The sequence below is a fragment of the Oncorhynchus masou genome, unplaced genomic scaffold (genome assembly GCF_036934945.1).
Source record: "Oncorhynchus masou masou isolate Uvic2021 unplaced genomic scaffold, UVic_Omas_1.1 unplaced_scaffold_938, whole genome shotgun sequence".
Classification (NCBI taxonomy): Eukaryota; Metazoa; Chordata; class Actinopteri; order Salmoniformes; family Salmonidae; genus Oncorhynchus; species Oncorhynchus masou.
In genome coordinates, this window is record NW_027015869.1 from 159832 (window position 1) to 175507 (window position 15676).

The 15676-nt window shown below is 43.0% G+C and overlaps 1 protein-coding gene across 1 annotated transcript in view; it reads left to right on the plus strand.

Moving 5' to 3' along the window:
* Window positions 1–6382: 6382 nt before the first annotated feature.
* LOC135538299 (uncharacterized) overlaps window positions 6383–15676 on the plus strand; it is a 43622-nt gene continuing 34328 nt past the window's right edge. The window contains exons 1-3 of the mRNA XM_064964205.1: window positions 6383–7069; window positions 13220–13748; window positions 14403–15445. Of these exons, the coding sequence (XP_064820277.1) occupies window positions 13229–13748; window positions 14403–15445 (1563 nt within the window). The 5' untranslated portion in view covers window positions 6383–7069; window positions 13220–13228. The remainder of the gene's footprint in view (window positions 7070–13219; window positions 13749–14402; window positions 15446–15676) is intronic.

A 15676-nucleotide genomic window follows, 5' to 3' on the forward strand; every position in this document is an offset into this window, starting at 1 on the left:
GTTCATATTTTATGGAAAAGATATGTATGTTTCTGGACGACGCACCGTGCTGGCTTGTTGACAACATGACCGAGCGATGCAGAGTACCGTTACATTTGAGAAGGGCGCTCCTCCATCACCGCTTTCGCCCATTTACGTCACGGGCCATAGACGGGGGGGGGGAGCGGCTTAAGCATGATCCAATCCGCCCACTGACTTTACACAAGCTGACGCACAACCTGGAGAGAAGCTTTTCCAATGTTCTGTGTGGAAAGAGTTATACCAAAGTAAGGCTTTTTGAAGATCCCAGGAGAGAAACCATCCCTCTGTGCTATATGTGGAAACAGTTTTCCGTCAAGCAGTACAACTGACGAGACACATGCTGACACACAGGGGAGAGGGCTGTGATCAATGTGGGAAGAGTTTTGCTCGAGCGGATTACCTGACTGAACGGCACACAAACTCACAGTTGAAGATGCATCAGCGAACACACACACTGGAGAGAGACATTACAGATGTGTGTGGTCTGCTGTGAGTTTTTAGTTTATTAGGATCCCCATTAGCTACAGGATTTTGGATCCTCATTCTTCACGGTTTTGATACCGTGAAGAAACTCAGTGGTGCGTCTGGTGGGGTATCTACAGTCTATTCGGGAACGTGTTCAGACCCCGGGGGAGAAGGTCACTGCCCTGACCAAGGACCAAGAACGCGATAGTCACTCAGACAGAGCCTCTGACAGTTCCTCTGTGGAGATGGGAGAACCTTCTAGAAGGACAACCATCTCTGCAGCACTCCACAAATCAGGCCTTTATGGTAGAGTGTCCAGGCGGAAGCCACTCCTCAGTAAAAGGCACATGACAGCCCGCGTAGAGTTTGCCAAAAGGCACCTGAAGGACTCTTAGACCACCATAAGCATCATGCTGTGGGGATGTTTTTCAGCAGCAGGGACTGGGAGACTAGTCAGGTTCGAGGGAAATATTAACGGAGAAAAGTACAGAGAGATCCTTGATGAAAACCTGCTCAGGACCTCAGACTTGGGCGATGGTTCACCTTCCAACAGGACAACGACCCTAAGCATACAGCCAAGACAACACAGAAGTGGCTTCGGGACAAGTCTTTGAATGTCCTTGAGTGGCCCAGCCGGAGACCGGACTTGAACCCGATCTAACATCCCTGGAGAGACCTGAAAATTGCTGTGCAGCGACACATCCCATCCAACCTGACAGAGCTTGAGAGGATCTGCAGATAAGAATGGGGGAAACTCTCCAAATACAGGTTAGCGTCATACCCAAGAAAACCCACGGCTGTAATCACTGCCAAAGGTGCTTCAACAAAGTACTGATTTAAAGGGTCTGAATAGTTATGTAAATGTGATGTCAGTTTTTTAATTTTATTTGTATAAATTTGCAACAATTTTGGAGAGAAAAAAAAATCAGGTTTTTTCTTTGTTTGTCATTACGTGGTATTGTGATGTCATTACGGGGGTATTGTGATGTCATTACGGGGGTATTGTGTGTAGATTGATGACGGAAAACAATTGAATCCATTTTAGAACAAGGCTGTAAGGTAACAGAATGTGGGCACAAATCAAGGGGTCTGAATACTCTCTGAAGGCCCTCTGTCTGTTCTGAAGTGTACACAAATACATTGAACACGTGGTTCGGTATTTTCAACACACAAATATATCTTAAGACAAGACGACGTCCATTTCTCCTCAACCTTAAAGACTATCAACCATGTTGTTGATGTTAGTTCTATGTGTGTAGTTTTAAAGGGCAAGGATGTGCTGTTTTGTTTTGAGACAGCTTTGCTCGGTCTTTCTTTTCTGCACCTGACCACATTACCAGCCAGTCATCAAGATGGGACAAGACCAGAGTCTGAACAACTAGTACAGTTGATCTTTGTGTCAAAAACAGAGAACATATTTTTATAACAGACAATACCCCTCCCCATTTTCACAACAACTTAGTCTAACAGTTGACCATGTTAACTTCACCTCATCTAAACAACAACTTAGTCAATATGACTTGACCATGATAACTTCACCTCATCTAAACAACAACTTAGTCAATATGACTAGACCATGTTAACTACACAACAACTCAGTCAATATAACTAGACCATGTTAACTACACAACAACTCAGTCAATATGACTAGACCATGTTAACTACACAACAACTTAGTCAATATGACTAGACCATGATAACTACACAACAACTTAGTCTAACAGTTGACCATGATAACTTCTACTCTAAACAACAACTTAGTCAATACGACTTGACCATGATAACTACACCTCATCTAAACATCAACTTAGTCAATATGACCTGACCATGATATTCACACCCCATCTTCACATGCACAACCCCAGGTGAGGATTAGGTCTCAGAGATGGTTGGAACCAAATACAATATGATTTTAGATGCATGTACGTCCAGTTTATTCTGTAAGTCCTTTTGCTACGAGTCTCCGCGCGCTCCCATGGCTGTAGGTGCTGATGTGTGGAGTCTGCAGTCATCAGCATACATAGTAATTTTAGCTTCTTGTAAGACAAATGGCAAATAATTTGTAAAAAATAGAGAAGAGTAAGGTGTGTTGGTTTGATGACATGGTGAGGGTTTCACACTCTGTGGGGTTATATTTACTTTACCACCTACTGTTGGTGCTTTCATGAGATGGCTGAGAGACCGTCACTTTAAAAACGGGCTCATATGGTCAATTAAAACAATGTTAATGTAGTATGTTTTGCCAATGTTATTGGTAGAGTTTACATGTTGTAATTCAATAGGTAGAGTTCATGTTGTAATTCAATAGGTAGAGTTTACATGTTTTAATTAAATTTAATTAAAATTGAACGCATATGTGCTTGTAGTTAATACACGCCACAGTATTTTTGTTTTTAAATGATAATAAATACGAAAGCTCCTATGAACCTTGGCATTATTTTTTCCAACTTATTCTTCTGAGAACAACTAAAAATGCATTTTTTTAAACCTAAACTAAGATTAGCTCCACGTAACATCATCGACGTAGACACACAATCGTTGTGTATCTCCTATTGGGGAAAGACTAATGAACGGGCTGCACAGTCACTATGGGAGCTGTCTACAGCGCCCGGTTAAATTGTGCATTACAAGCAATTATTTTTTTTAACTCTGCAAACGGTTAAACTCGTGAGATAGTTTATTGTATAGTGGGTAACATAATACTTATATCATCCTACATTGAAATGTTGATTTATTTGTACATATTAGATTATTTTATATTTCGCCGTCTTCCTTGATGTTTTGATCCAAATGGAACGCATACGTTACGACTACATTACGCAAGCTCACGTTTTGACCGCATCGAATGGAACGCATACGTTACGACTACATTACGCAAGCTCACGTTTTGACCGCATCGAATGGAAGGTATACGTTACGACTACATTACGCAAGCTCACGTTTTGACTACATCAAATGGAACGCATACGTTACGACTACATTACGCAAGCTCACGTTTTGCTCACATCGAAATATGGTTAATTACTGTTAGTAATTACTGTTGGTGCTGTTAGTGTAAAAGTTTATAGTTATCGCGATGACACAATCGATGGCTTCATAAAACAGATCAATATATTTGGTTCTGGTCCGCTTGGCGGTTGCAGGACTTAGAACGCTGCTGTCAATTTCAAACTCTAATGGCATGAATAATGCGGGACACTGTATAAACTATCACTCAAATACAGTGGCTTCGGAAAGTATTCAGACCCCTTGACTTTTTCCACATTTTGTTATGTTACAGCCTTATTCTAAAATGGATTAAATAGTTCCCCCCCCTCATCAATCTACACACAATGCCCCATAATGTCAAAGCAAAACCTGTTTAAAAAAAAAACATTTTTGCTAATTGCTTAAAAAAAACCGGAAATATCACATTTACGTAAGTATTCAGACCCTTTACTCAGTACTTTTGTTGAAGCACCATTGGCAGCGATCACAGCATCGAGTCTTGGGTGTGATGCTACAAGCTTGGCACACCTGTATTTGGGGAGTTTCTCCCATTCTTCTCTGCAGAAGGGTAATTCCTCATGGTTTTTGCTCTGACATGCACTACCAACTGTGGGACCTTATATAGACAGATGTGTGCCTTTCCAAATCATGTCCAATCAGTTGAATTTACCACAGGTAGACTCCAATCAAGTTGTAGAAACACCTCAAGGTTAATCAATGGAAACAGGATGCACCAGAGCTCAATTCTGAGTCTCATAGCAAAGGGTCTGAATACTTATATAAATAAGCTATTTCTGTTTACAAAAATGTCTAAAAAAAACCTGTTTTTGCTATGTCATTATGGGGTATTGTGTGTAGATTGCCGATTTTTCATTTTATTTAATCCATTTTAGAATAAGGCTGTAAAGTTATAAAATGTGGTTAAAGTCAATACTTTCCGAAGGCACTGTACTTTCCCAACCCTTGTCGGTTTTGATATCTCATGTCAAATGGGGCGGCAGGGTAGCCTAGTGGTTAGAGCTTTGGACTAGTAACCGGAAGGTTGCAAGTTCAAACCCCTGAGCTGACAAGGTACAAAACTGTCGTTCTGCACCTGAACAGGCAGTTAACCCACTGTTCCTAGGCCGTCATTGAAAATAAGAATTTGTTCTTAACTGACTTGCCTAGTTAAATAAAGGTAAAATAAATTTTAAAAATTAAACAAGTTAAATACCGAAGCAACTTATTTGTTTCCTCCCCCCATGTCGGGCAGCCTTCCAGAATCTCCATCCGACATTCTAGAATTTAGATGACTGTCTTCAACTAATTGTCTTCTAACCAGTGATGTAAAAGTTCTCAGATTACGTGTGGCTTTTGAGTTGTGCTAGTTTGATTTCAAGGTGATGTTGATCGGAGTGATGAACAATAAAGTGTAGCGGTTACCCTTACCGTGATGTTCGACCGACTTGAATCAAAACGCAACACATTGAAATGTGTCCTGCCTGTCTTCTCCGGGTTGTCCTCTAACCAGTGATGTAAAAAAAAATATCTCCAGTTTCCATGTGAGTAGGGAGGTGACCGAGAATCCAATGACCACTCTGACAGAACTACAGAATTCCTTTGCTGGGATGGGAGAACCTGACAGAAGGACAACAGTCTCTACAGCACTTCAACCAGTCTGGGCTTTATGGGAGAATGGCTAGATTGAAGCCACTCCTGAATATGGAAGCCACTCCTGAATATGGAAGCCACTCCTGAATATGGAAGCCACTCCTGAATATGGAAGCCACTCCTGAATATGGAAGCCACTCCTGAATATGGAAGCCACTCCCGAAGATGGAAGCCACTCCCGAAGATGGAAGCCACTCCCGAAGATGGAAGCCACTCCCGAAGATGGAAGCCACTCCCGAAGATGGAAGCCACTCCCGAAGATGGAAGCCACTCCCGAATATGGAAGCCACTCCCGAATATGGAAGCCACTCCCGAATATGGAAGCCACTCCCGAATATGGAAGCCACTCCCGAATATGGAAGCCACTCCCGAATATGGAAGCCACTCCTGAATATGGAAGCCACTCCTGAATATGGAAGCCACTCCTGAATATGGAAGCCACTCCTGAATATGGAAGCCACTCCTGAGACAAATGAAAAAGTTACATGACAGCAGGCCATAAATCAAAATATTCTGCGGTCTGATGAGACAAAAATATAACTCTTCAGCCTGAATGCAAGCGTTATTTCTGGAGAAAACCAGGCATAGCTCATCACCCGTGTAACACCATCCATACCTTGATGCATGGTGGTGGCAGGATCATGCTACGGGGATGCTTTTCAGTAGCAGGGACTGGAAGATTGGCAAGGATAGAAGGACAATGAATGGAGCCAAATCCTTGACGAGAACTTGCTTTCAGAGTGCAAACGACCTTCGGCTGGGGTGGAGATTTACGTTCCAACAGGACAATGACCCAAGCATACAGCAATGCTGGAATGGCTTCAGAACAAGAATGTAAAATAATGTAAAAGTCCTTGAGTAGCCCAGCCTAAAATCCCATTGAAAATCAGTGGAAAGACTTGAAGATTGCTGTCCACGTCGTGCCCCATCTAACTTAACTGAGCTTGAGAAGATATGCAAGCAAGAAAATCCTCATCCAGATGTGCAAAGCTGATACAGACATACCCAAGACAACTCAAAGCTGATCCAGGCATACCCAAGACGACTCAAAGCTGATCCAGACATACTCAAGACGACTCAAAGCTGATCCAGACATACTCAAGATTGCTGTCCACGTCGTGCCCACGACTCAAAGCTGATCCAGACATACTCAAGACGACTCAAAGCTGATCCAGACATACTCAAGACGACTCAAAGCTGATCCAGACATACTCAAGACGACTCAAAGCTGATCCAGACATACTCAAGACGACTCAAAGCTGATCTAGACATACCCAAGACGACTCAAAGCTGATCCAGACATACTCAAGACGACTCAAAGCTGATCCAGACATACTCAAGACGACTCAAAGCTGATCCAGACATACTCAAGACAACTCAAAGCTGATCCAGACATACTCAAGACGACACAAAGCTGTAATCACCACCAAAGGTGCTTCTACAAAGCATTGACCCTGGGGTTTGAATACTTGTGCATTTCCTATTTCAATTTCAATAATTTTGCTAAAATGGCTAAAAACATGTTTTCACTTTGTCATGATGGGTGTAGATGGGTGAGACAAACATATTGAATCAATTTTTGTAAGACAACTAAATAAGTAAAGGGGTGTGAATACTTTCTGAAGACACTGTATAAGTATAGAATAGATAGTAGATTTTTTCCCCCTACCCATTCTAATAAATCGATACTCGATTGCTCTAGCCTGAACGCAACAACGCCAGTCGCTATCTTGCTAAATATGGTAGCTGCACTTGTGCTCGTACTAGCCTTTAAGCAAGGTGTCCTCATCTGAATCCCCGAAATACATTAGCCACAGGACAACTTTGTTTTGACGTCGTAAAGGACCATTAGCCTTAACTGAATAGATATAGCTAGCTACATTTACCTACCTCCTTTTCCACGCGGAAAACAATACGTTAGCTGGGATTTTCTACAAGGGATCTGGTGAGTTGGCCAGTTTCTGTGTACTTAAGGACGACTGATGTTTGCAGTCTAGCTATTTATGTCGACAATGTTACTAATTTGTGTTTTGTGAAGCGCAAGCAAACACGACAGTGCGACTTTCATCCGTAAGTTATGTTCCCGCCCAACTAGTCGTCGGTGCATGTTAGCCTTATACTGTTTGTTCCCTTTAAAAGATTAACAGCTCAAATGTATTATTTTCAAGTCAACGCCTTTAAACGAAGTTATGAATTTCTGCCAAAATTACTAACGAGTTTTGTAGTTAATTTGGTTGCGTCCATGTTGAAATGACGTCGATTTCAGAGTTCCCTTATTTGGCTAAAAATATGCAAGACAAACCCGTTTTGGAGATATCTGGTTATCATCAAAAATAAATAAATCACGTTTTTGGAATCATTCAGCGGTTTCTATCTGATAGAAAGTACGTTACCATTGGCAATGAATGTTGAAAGTTGCATTTATAATTAATAAAACTTAAGTTGAAAATGATGCTGTCATTGCTTCCTGTTCACGAGACATTTTGATAAATAGCCTAATGTCATAACACAGTTTTAATGTCACTCCATAACCAATACGCAGGAGCAGTTCGTGATATATTGAAAATCTAAACGTACAATTTACTATCTAAAAAAAATATAATGATGGCGCTGGAGGGGATGGCTTCCGTTTATGAGCTCCTAACCATTTGTAGTGTTTGCTTTTTCCGCGTTGTTTAATACATTTTGTAAATATTGTTTCTGCCACCGGCTCTAATGACCATAAAGTGCTTATAGTTATCAGAATAGCGATTTACTCACCTCGAACTGGAGGTGAGTCGTACGCAAAGGACTTACTGTTGCTCCCGGACCAGGCACAAATCCCCTTCATTCGCATGAAGAGGAGACGCCGATAAAGAGGGCCACAGATCCGGGTGTCTTGTGAGAGTCCTTCGGCGAGTGGGTAAACCGCCTCTACCATTCGTCCTATTGACGAACGTGCAATCAGTGTAGGATAAACTGGATGCGCTCCGTTCGAGACTATCCTACCAACGGGACATTAACTGTAATATCTTATGCTTCACTGACTTGTGGCTGAATGACGACATCGATAATATACAGTTGGCTGGATTTTCCGTGCATCTTATTTGTCAATAACAGCTGGTGCACGATCTCTGATATTAAGGACGCCTCAAGGTTTTGCTCGACTGAGTGGACTCTAGACCACCTTTACTCCACACAGAGACCTATACAAAGTTCTCCCTTGCCCTCCATTGGGCAAAGCTGACCATAATTCTATTCTACTAAAGCAGGAAGTACCAGTGACTCGCTCAATATGGAAGTGGTAAGATGACGCATATGTAAAGCTACAGGACTGCTTTGCGAACACAGATTGGAATATGTTCCGGGATTCACCCAATACCACATCAGTCACCGGCTTCATCAATAAGTGCATCGTTGACGTCATCCCCATAGTGATCGTACGTACATATCGCAACCAGAAGCCATGAATTACAGGCAACAACCACATGAGATAAATGATAGAGCTGCCGCTTTCAAGGAGCTGGACACTAATCCAGACACTTATAAGATATCCAGCTATTCCCTCTGTTGAACCACCACATGAAGAAGCACCTTCTCGTCCACACTGGCGGCAGGCCACAGGACGTTGTGCTGCCCTAAGTGTTCCAGGCTATAGTTTAGGCAAAGTGTCTATACAGGATTAAGATTTCATCCTACTACACCAGCTCTGATGCTCGTATTACAAAGGGAAGCCCATCTGCGAGCTGCCCAGTAACACAAGCCTACCAGACGAGCTAAATTACTTCTATGTGCGATTCGAGGGAAGCAACACTGAAGCATGCATGAGAGCACCAGCTGTTCCGGATGACTGTGATCACGCTCTCTGTAGCCAATATCAGTAAGACCTTTAAACAGTTTAACATTCACAAGGCCGCAGGGCCAGACAAATTACCAGGACGTGTAGTCAGAGCATGCGCTGACAAACTGGCAAGTGTCTTCACTTCTTGTTCCTGACCGAGTCTGTACCTCCACATTTCAAGCAGACCACTATAGTCCCTGTGCCCAAGAACACCAAGGTAACCTGCCTAAATCACTACCAACCCGTAGCACCCACGTCTGCAGCTTTGAAAGGATTGCCCCAACAGATCCACAGATGACGCAATCTCTATTGCTCTCCACACTGCCCTTTCACAACCTGGACAAAAGGAACACCTACAGCTCAGTATTGAACACCATAGTGATCCTCAAAGCTCATTGCTAAGGACTTTGGAACTAAACGCATCCTCTGCAACTGGATCCTGAACTTCCTGACGGGCTGCCAACAGGTGGTAGGTGTGTTGCTTACCCTTATCTTCCACGCTGATCCTCAACATGGTAGACTCTCAGGGTTGCGTGCTTAGTCCCCTTCTGTACTCCTTGTTCACCCACGATTGAGTGGCCAAACACAACTCCAACACCATCATTAAGTTTGCCGACGGCACAACGGTGGTAGACCTGATTAACGACAACGATGAGACAGCCGATAGGGATGAGGTCAGAGACCTGCATCCGACCGCAATGCGCTACAGAGGTTGGTGCTTACAGCGCAACACTTCCAGGACTTCTATACCAGGCTTGTATCAGAGGAAGGTCTTAAATATTGTCAAAGACTCCAGCCACCTCAAGTCATAGACTTTTCTCTGCTGCTGCATGGCAAGCGGTACCAGAGCACCAAGTCCAGGTCCAAAAGACTCCTGAACAGCTTCTACCCCCCCCCCCCCCCAAGCCATAAAACTCCTGAACAGCTTCTACCCCCCCCAAGCCATAAGGCTCCTGAACAGCTTCTACCCCCAAGCCATTAGACTGCTGAACAGCTTCTACCCCCCAAGCCATTAGACTCCTGAACAGCTTTTACCCCCCAAGCCATTAGACTCCTGAACAGCTTCTACCCCCAAGCCATTAGACTCCTGAACAGCTTTTACCCCCCCCCAAGCCATTAGACTCCTGAACAGCTTCTACCCCCAAGCCATTAGACTCCTGTACAGCATCTACCCCCCACAAGCCATCTACCCCCTAAGCCAGCATCTACCCCCCCACAAGCCATTAGACTGCTGAACAGCTTCTACCCTCTAAGCCATCAGACTGCTGAACAGCTTCTTCCCTCAAGCCAATAGACTCCTGAACAGTTCATCAAACTACTACCCGGACTATTTGCATTATCCCCCTTTTTTTGTGCTGCTGCTCCTCTCTGTTTATTGTCGATGCATTAGTCACTTTACTCCTACCTACATGTACATATGACCTCGACTGACCCGAGCAGACATTGAAAATCCCTTTGAGCATGGTGAAGTTATTAATCACACTTTGGATGGTGTACTTGAATGAAACTCTTAACCATTTTAGAGAGTTTTAACCATTTTAGAGAGTTTTAACCATTTTAACCAGGAGCTCTAGAAAGAGTTGTCATAGTGGCCACACAAGCAGCCCGTGCGTTCGCCCTCCCTACAACATTTTTAAAATGTTCTTCTTCTGGAGAAGGTGTCTCAAGATGACATTTTCACGATTTCACTAATATCAAAGTCAATAAATCATCGCAGTTAAAAAAAAAAACTGATTTTAAGTAGAAAAACAAGTTGACATTCATACTGTTGCTGCTTCCTGTAATTAAAGTGTCAAAAACACCGGGTTTAAATGTCCAAATTCCTCATCAATATGCTGAAATGAGTTGTGACATGTTGAAGACCAAGACATACAAATTACTCCCGAACAAACACGTGTCACTCTTGTGCTCAGATTACTTGTATTTTGTTACTACACAATTCAAATCAAATTTTATTGGTCACATACACATGGTTAGCAGATGTTATTGGTGACATACACATGGTTAGCAGATGTTATTGGTGACATACACATGGTTAGCAGATGTTATTGGTGACAGACACATGGTTAGCAGATGTTATTGGTGACATACACATGGTTAGCAGATGTTATTGGTGACATACACATGGTTAGCAGATGTTATTGGTGACATACACATGGTTAGCAGATGTTATTGGTCACAGACACATGGTTAGCAGATGTTAATAATGCGAGTGTAGTGAAATGCTTGTGCTTCTATTTCCGACCATGCAGTAATAACCAACGATTAATCTAACCTAACAATTTCACAACTACCTTTTACACACAAGTGTAAAGGAATGAATACGAATATGTACATATACAGTTGAGCGATGGCGAACGACACAGGCAAGATGCAGTAGATGGTACAGAGTACAGTATATACATATGAGATGAGTAATGTAGGGTATGTAAACATGATATAAAGTGGCATTGTTTAAAATGACTAGTGATACATGTATGACATCAATTTTTCCATTATTATTTAACAAAATATAATTATCTTAACTACTCACATATCATTTACCAAGTGGTCATTCCAGACTGAAAGTGATTAGCTTTTTCTAATGTAATCTATAGTGCGCAGAAATGAATCACTCAATGAATCAATAATGTATTGAAATCAATGAAATTGGGACAATAGCCGTGGCAGCACCTCCCATTTGCTCTCTTCTAAAAGACAAACCAACACAATCTTGGGTATACCACATATATACCTGTTGATAGATGAAAAGCTCATACCCAGCCATTTACCTGTTGATAGATGAGAACCTCATACCCTGCCATTTACCTGTTGATAGATGAGAACCTCATACCCAGCCATTTACTTGTTGATAGATGAGAACCTCATACCCAGCCATTTACCTGTTGATAGGTGAGAACCTCATACCCTGCCATTTACCTGTTGATAGGTGAGAACCTCATACCCTGCCATTTACCTGTTGATAGGTGACAACCTCATACCCTGCCATTTACCTGTTGATAGATGAGAACCTCATACCCTGCCATTTACCTGTTGATAGGTGACAACCTCATACCCTGCCATTTACCTGTTGATAGGTGACAACCTCATACCCTGCCATTTACCTGTTGATAGGTGAGAACCTCATACCCTGCCATTTACCTGTTGATAGATGAGAACCTCATACCCAGCCATTTACCTGTTGATAGGTGAGAACCTCATACCCTGCCATTTACCTGTTGATAGATGAGAACCTCATACCCTGCCATTTACCTGTTGATAGGTGAGAACCTCATACCCAGCCATTTACCTGTTGATAGGTGAGAACCTCATACCCAGCCATTTACCTGTTGATAGATGAGAACCTCACCCCACCCTTACTATGTATCAATACTGTGTTGTGATGTTTCATTCTTCTAGTGTATGGACTTCCTGCTGTCTTCTTCTACAGGTCATCTAAAGTGTATGGACTTCCTGCTCTCTTCTTCTACTACAGGTCATCTAAAGTGTATGGACTTCCTGCTCTCTTCTTCTACTACAGGTCATCTAAAGTGTATGGACTTCCTGCTCTCTTCTTCTACTACAGGTCATCTAAAGTGTATGGACTTCCTGCTCTCTTCTTCTTCTTCTTCTTCTACAGGTCATCTAAAGTGTATGGACTTCCTGCTCTCTTCTTCCTCTACTACTACAGGTCATCTAAAGTGTATGGACTTCCTGCTGTCTTCTTCTACAGGTCATCTAAAGTGTATGGACTTCCTGCTCTCTTCTTCTACAGGTCATCTAAAGTGTATGGACTTCCTGCTCTCTTCTTCTTCTACAGGTCATCTAAAGTGTATGGACTTCCTGCTCTCTTCTTCTTCTACAGGTCATCTAAAGTGTATGGACTTCCTGCTCTCTTCTTCTTCTACAGGTCATCTAAAGTGTATGGACTTCCTGCTCTCTTCTTCCTCTACTACTACAGGTCATCTAAAGTGTATGGACTTCCTGCTCTCTTCTTCTACAGGTCATCTAAAGTGTATGGACTTCCTGCTCTCTTCTTCTTCTACAGGTCATCTAAAGTGTATGGACTTCCTGCTCTCTTCTTCTTCTACAGGTCATCTAAAGTGTATGGACTTCCTGCTCTCTTCTTCTTCTACAGGTCATCTAAAGTGTATGGACTTCCTGCTCTCTTCTTCTTCTACAGGTCATCTAAAGTGTATGGACTTCCTGCTGTCTTCTTCTACAGGTCATCTAAAGTGTATGGACTTCCTGCTGTCTTGCAATTGACTGCATTGTTGTTGTTGTTGTTCCCACCAGCAGGAAAACATGAATGGAGAGAAGGAAACATTGCTGGAAGAAATCGAACAGAGTTTACACCCTCTAACGGAGGATAATTTACGACACCTGTGTGAACGTTGTGGAATAGATGGCTCCCAAGTTAAAGGAAAGAACCATCGCTCGTTGCGACGTAAAATCATGGAGGAAATGTGGGAAAATGCAGATTCAGTGAAATCGGAGGAGCAGGGAATGTCTTGGTTACTCCGACTGAAAGATGACATCAGGAGGATACAGGAAGAATCTACTGTGGGACCCATGAGTCCCAGCCAGTCTGATGACGATGCTACAGACTGCGATGAGGAATGGGACAAGGATTGGTTTCCTAGCAACGGGCTGGAGGCGGAGTCATCTCCAGAGAGGCATAGCCCAGAGAGTTCCAGCCAGTCTGATGACGACGACGATGCTACAACCTGCGGTGAGGAATGGGACAAGGATTGGTTTCCTAGCAACGGGCTGGAGGCGGAGTCATCTCCAGAGAGTTCCAGCCAGTCTGATGATGACGAAACGGGTAAGAGGAATGGAGTCGCGGCAGGGGTCCATGTGGGTCACGGGATGAAAATAGCAATGATGAAAAATAAAAAATACATTTTATAAATAGATCTCTGGGATGGAAGAGCGCTGTTAGTGTAAACGACTGAAACCAAATAAAATATGTAGAAAAAAAGAAAAGAATGGAGAAATATATATATATACATACACTTTTGAATAATAGGCTGTGATCTATGAAGAACATTGAAAGAGAAAAAGCTCCTAGACAATCGGGCCCTTTGATAGAGTTCTATTGTTTGAGCATAAGAATACAGCATTAGCCGTGTCACAAAGGGAAGAATTGTAGGAAATGATCTTAAAACGGCAACATGTTCTTTCAGTTCCATGGCAGTGTGTGTATATATGTTTTCACTGCCCAACTCCTATTGGTTGGTTGTGACTCAACACATCTGTATTGGTGGGTCAAGAAGCAAAAAAACAAACTACAATCTGCTTCTGTAACAGTTCATTGATTGATCAATATTTATTAATTGACCCGTATTTGCTCAACGTAACTATTCAGTGTTGTAAAGCAGCTCATCTGTGTTGGATGGGGAAGATACTTCAACACTAGGTCATTGTTAAGTACTTTGGTGCAGGTGAGGAACCTTAACTTCATGTCTTTGTTTCACAGGGGACAACCCCAACAGTCACTCGCTGAGTGGAAGGGTCTTATCATCTGGGAAGGCTCCAGGGTTGAAAGTGATCCAGCGACCTTATAGCTGTGATGTATGTGAGAAGAGTTTCACTCAATCAGGAAACCTACGAAGACACCAAACGGTACACACAGGAGAGAAAGCTTACAGTTGTGATCATTGTGGGAAGAGTTTTGCTCATCCAGGAGCCCTGACTATTCACAAGCATGTACACACAGGAGAGAAACCTTACAGCTGTGATCAGTGTGGGAAAAGCTTTTCTCATCCAGGAGCCCTGACTATTCACAAGCGTGTACACACTGGAGAGAAACCTTACAGCTGTGATCAATGTGGGAGGAGCTGCAGAGATGCCACAGCCCTGAATGAACACACGCGTACACACACAGGAGAGAAACCTTTTCACTGCCATGTCTGTGGAATGAGTTTTTCTCGACAAAGCAACCTGAATGTACACATGCATACACACACAGGAGAGAGGCCTTGCATCTGTGATCAATGTGGGAAGAGCTTCACTCGGTCAACGGACCTGACCAAACACAGACTCATTCACACCAGCAAGAAATCCTACAGCTGTGACCAGTGTGGGAAGAGATTCACTCGGTCAACGGACCTGACCAAACACAGACGCATTCACACCAGCAAGAAATCCTACAGCTGTGACCAGTGTGGGAAGAGATTCACTCAGTCAGGACTGCTGACTGAACACAAGAGAAAACACACTGGAGAGAAACCTTATAGCTGTAATCTATGTGGCAAGAGATTCGCTCAGTCAGGAAACCTGACGAGTCATCAGAAAACCCACACAGGCCGAGAGAAAAACGAGGCAGGTGGAGAGGGAACCCACACAGGAAAGATACAGGAAGAATCTACTGTGGCACCTATGAGTCCCAGCCAGTCTGATGATGATGCTACAGACTGCGATGAAGAATGGGACATGGAAAACAAGGATCGGTGTCTTAGCAACGGGCTGGAGGCGGAGTCAGCTCCAGAGAACCACACCCCAGAGCAGAGGCAGAGGGGTGTGAGTATTTTCCCAGAAAGTCTCGGCAGTATTTCCTTGATTCCTCTCATTCTCTGGACCTCCTGTTATAAATTAATTTGGAGGAGAAAGTCCAAGGAGGAACCTCAGGTCGTCTCCTTAATGCATTTTATAGCAGGAGGCCCAGAGAAGTGAGAGGAGTCAAGGAAATACTGCTGAGACTTGAGGTTTCTAAATGACTCGACCAGTAGGAGAGTGTTTCCTTCCTGATTT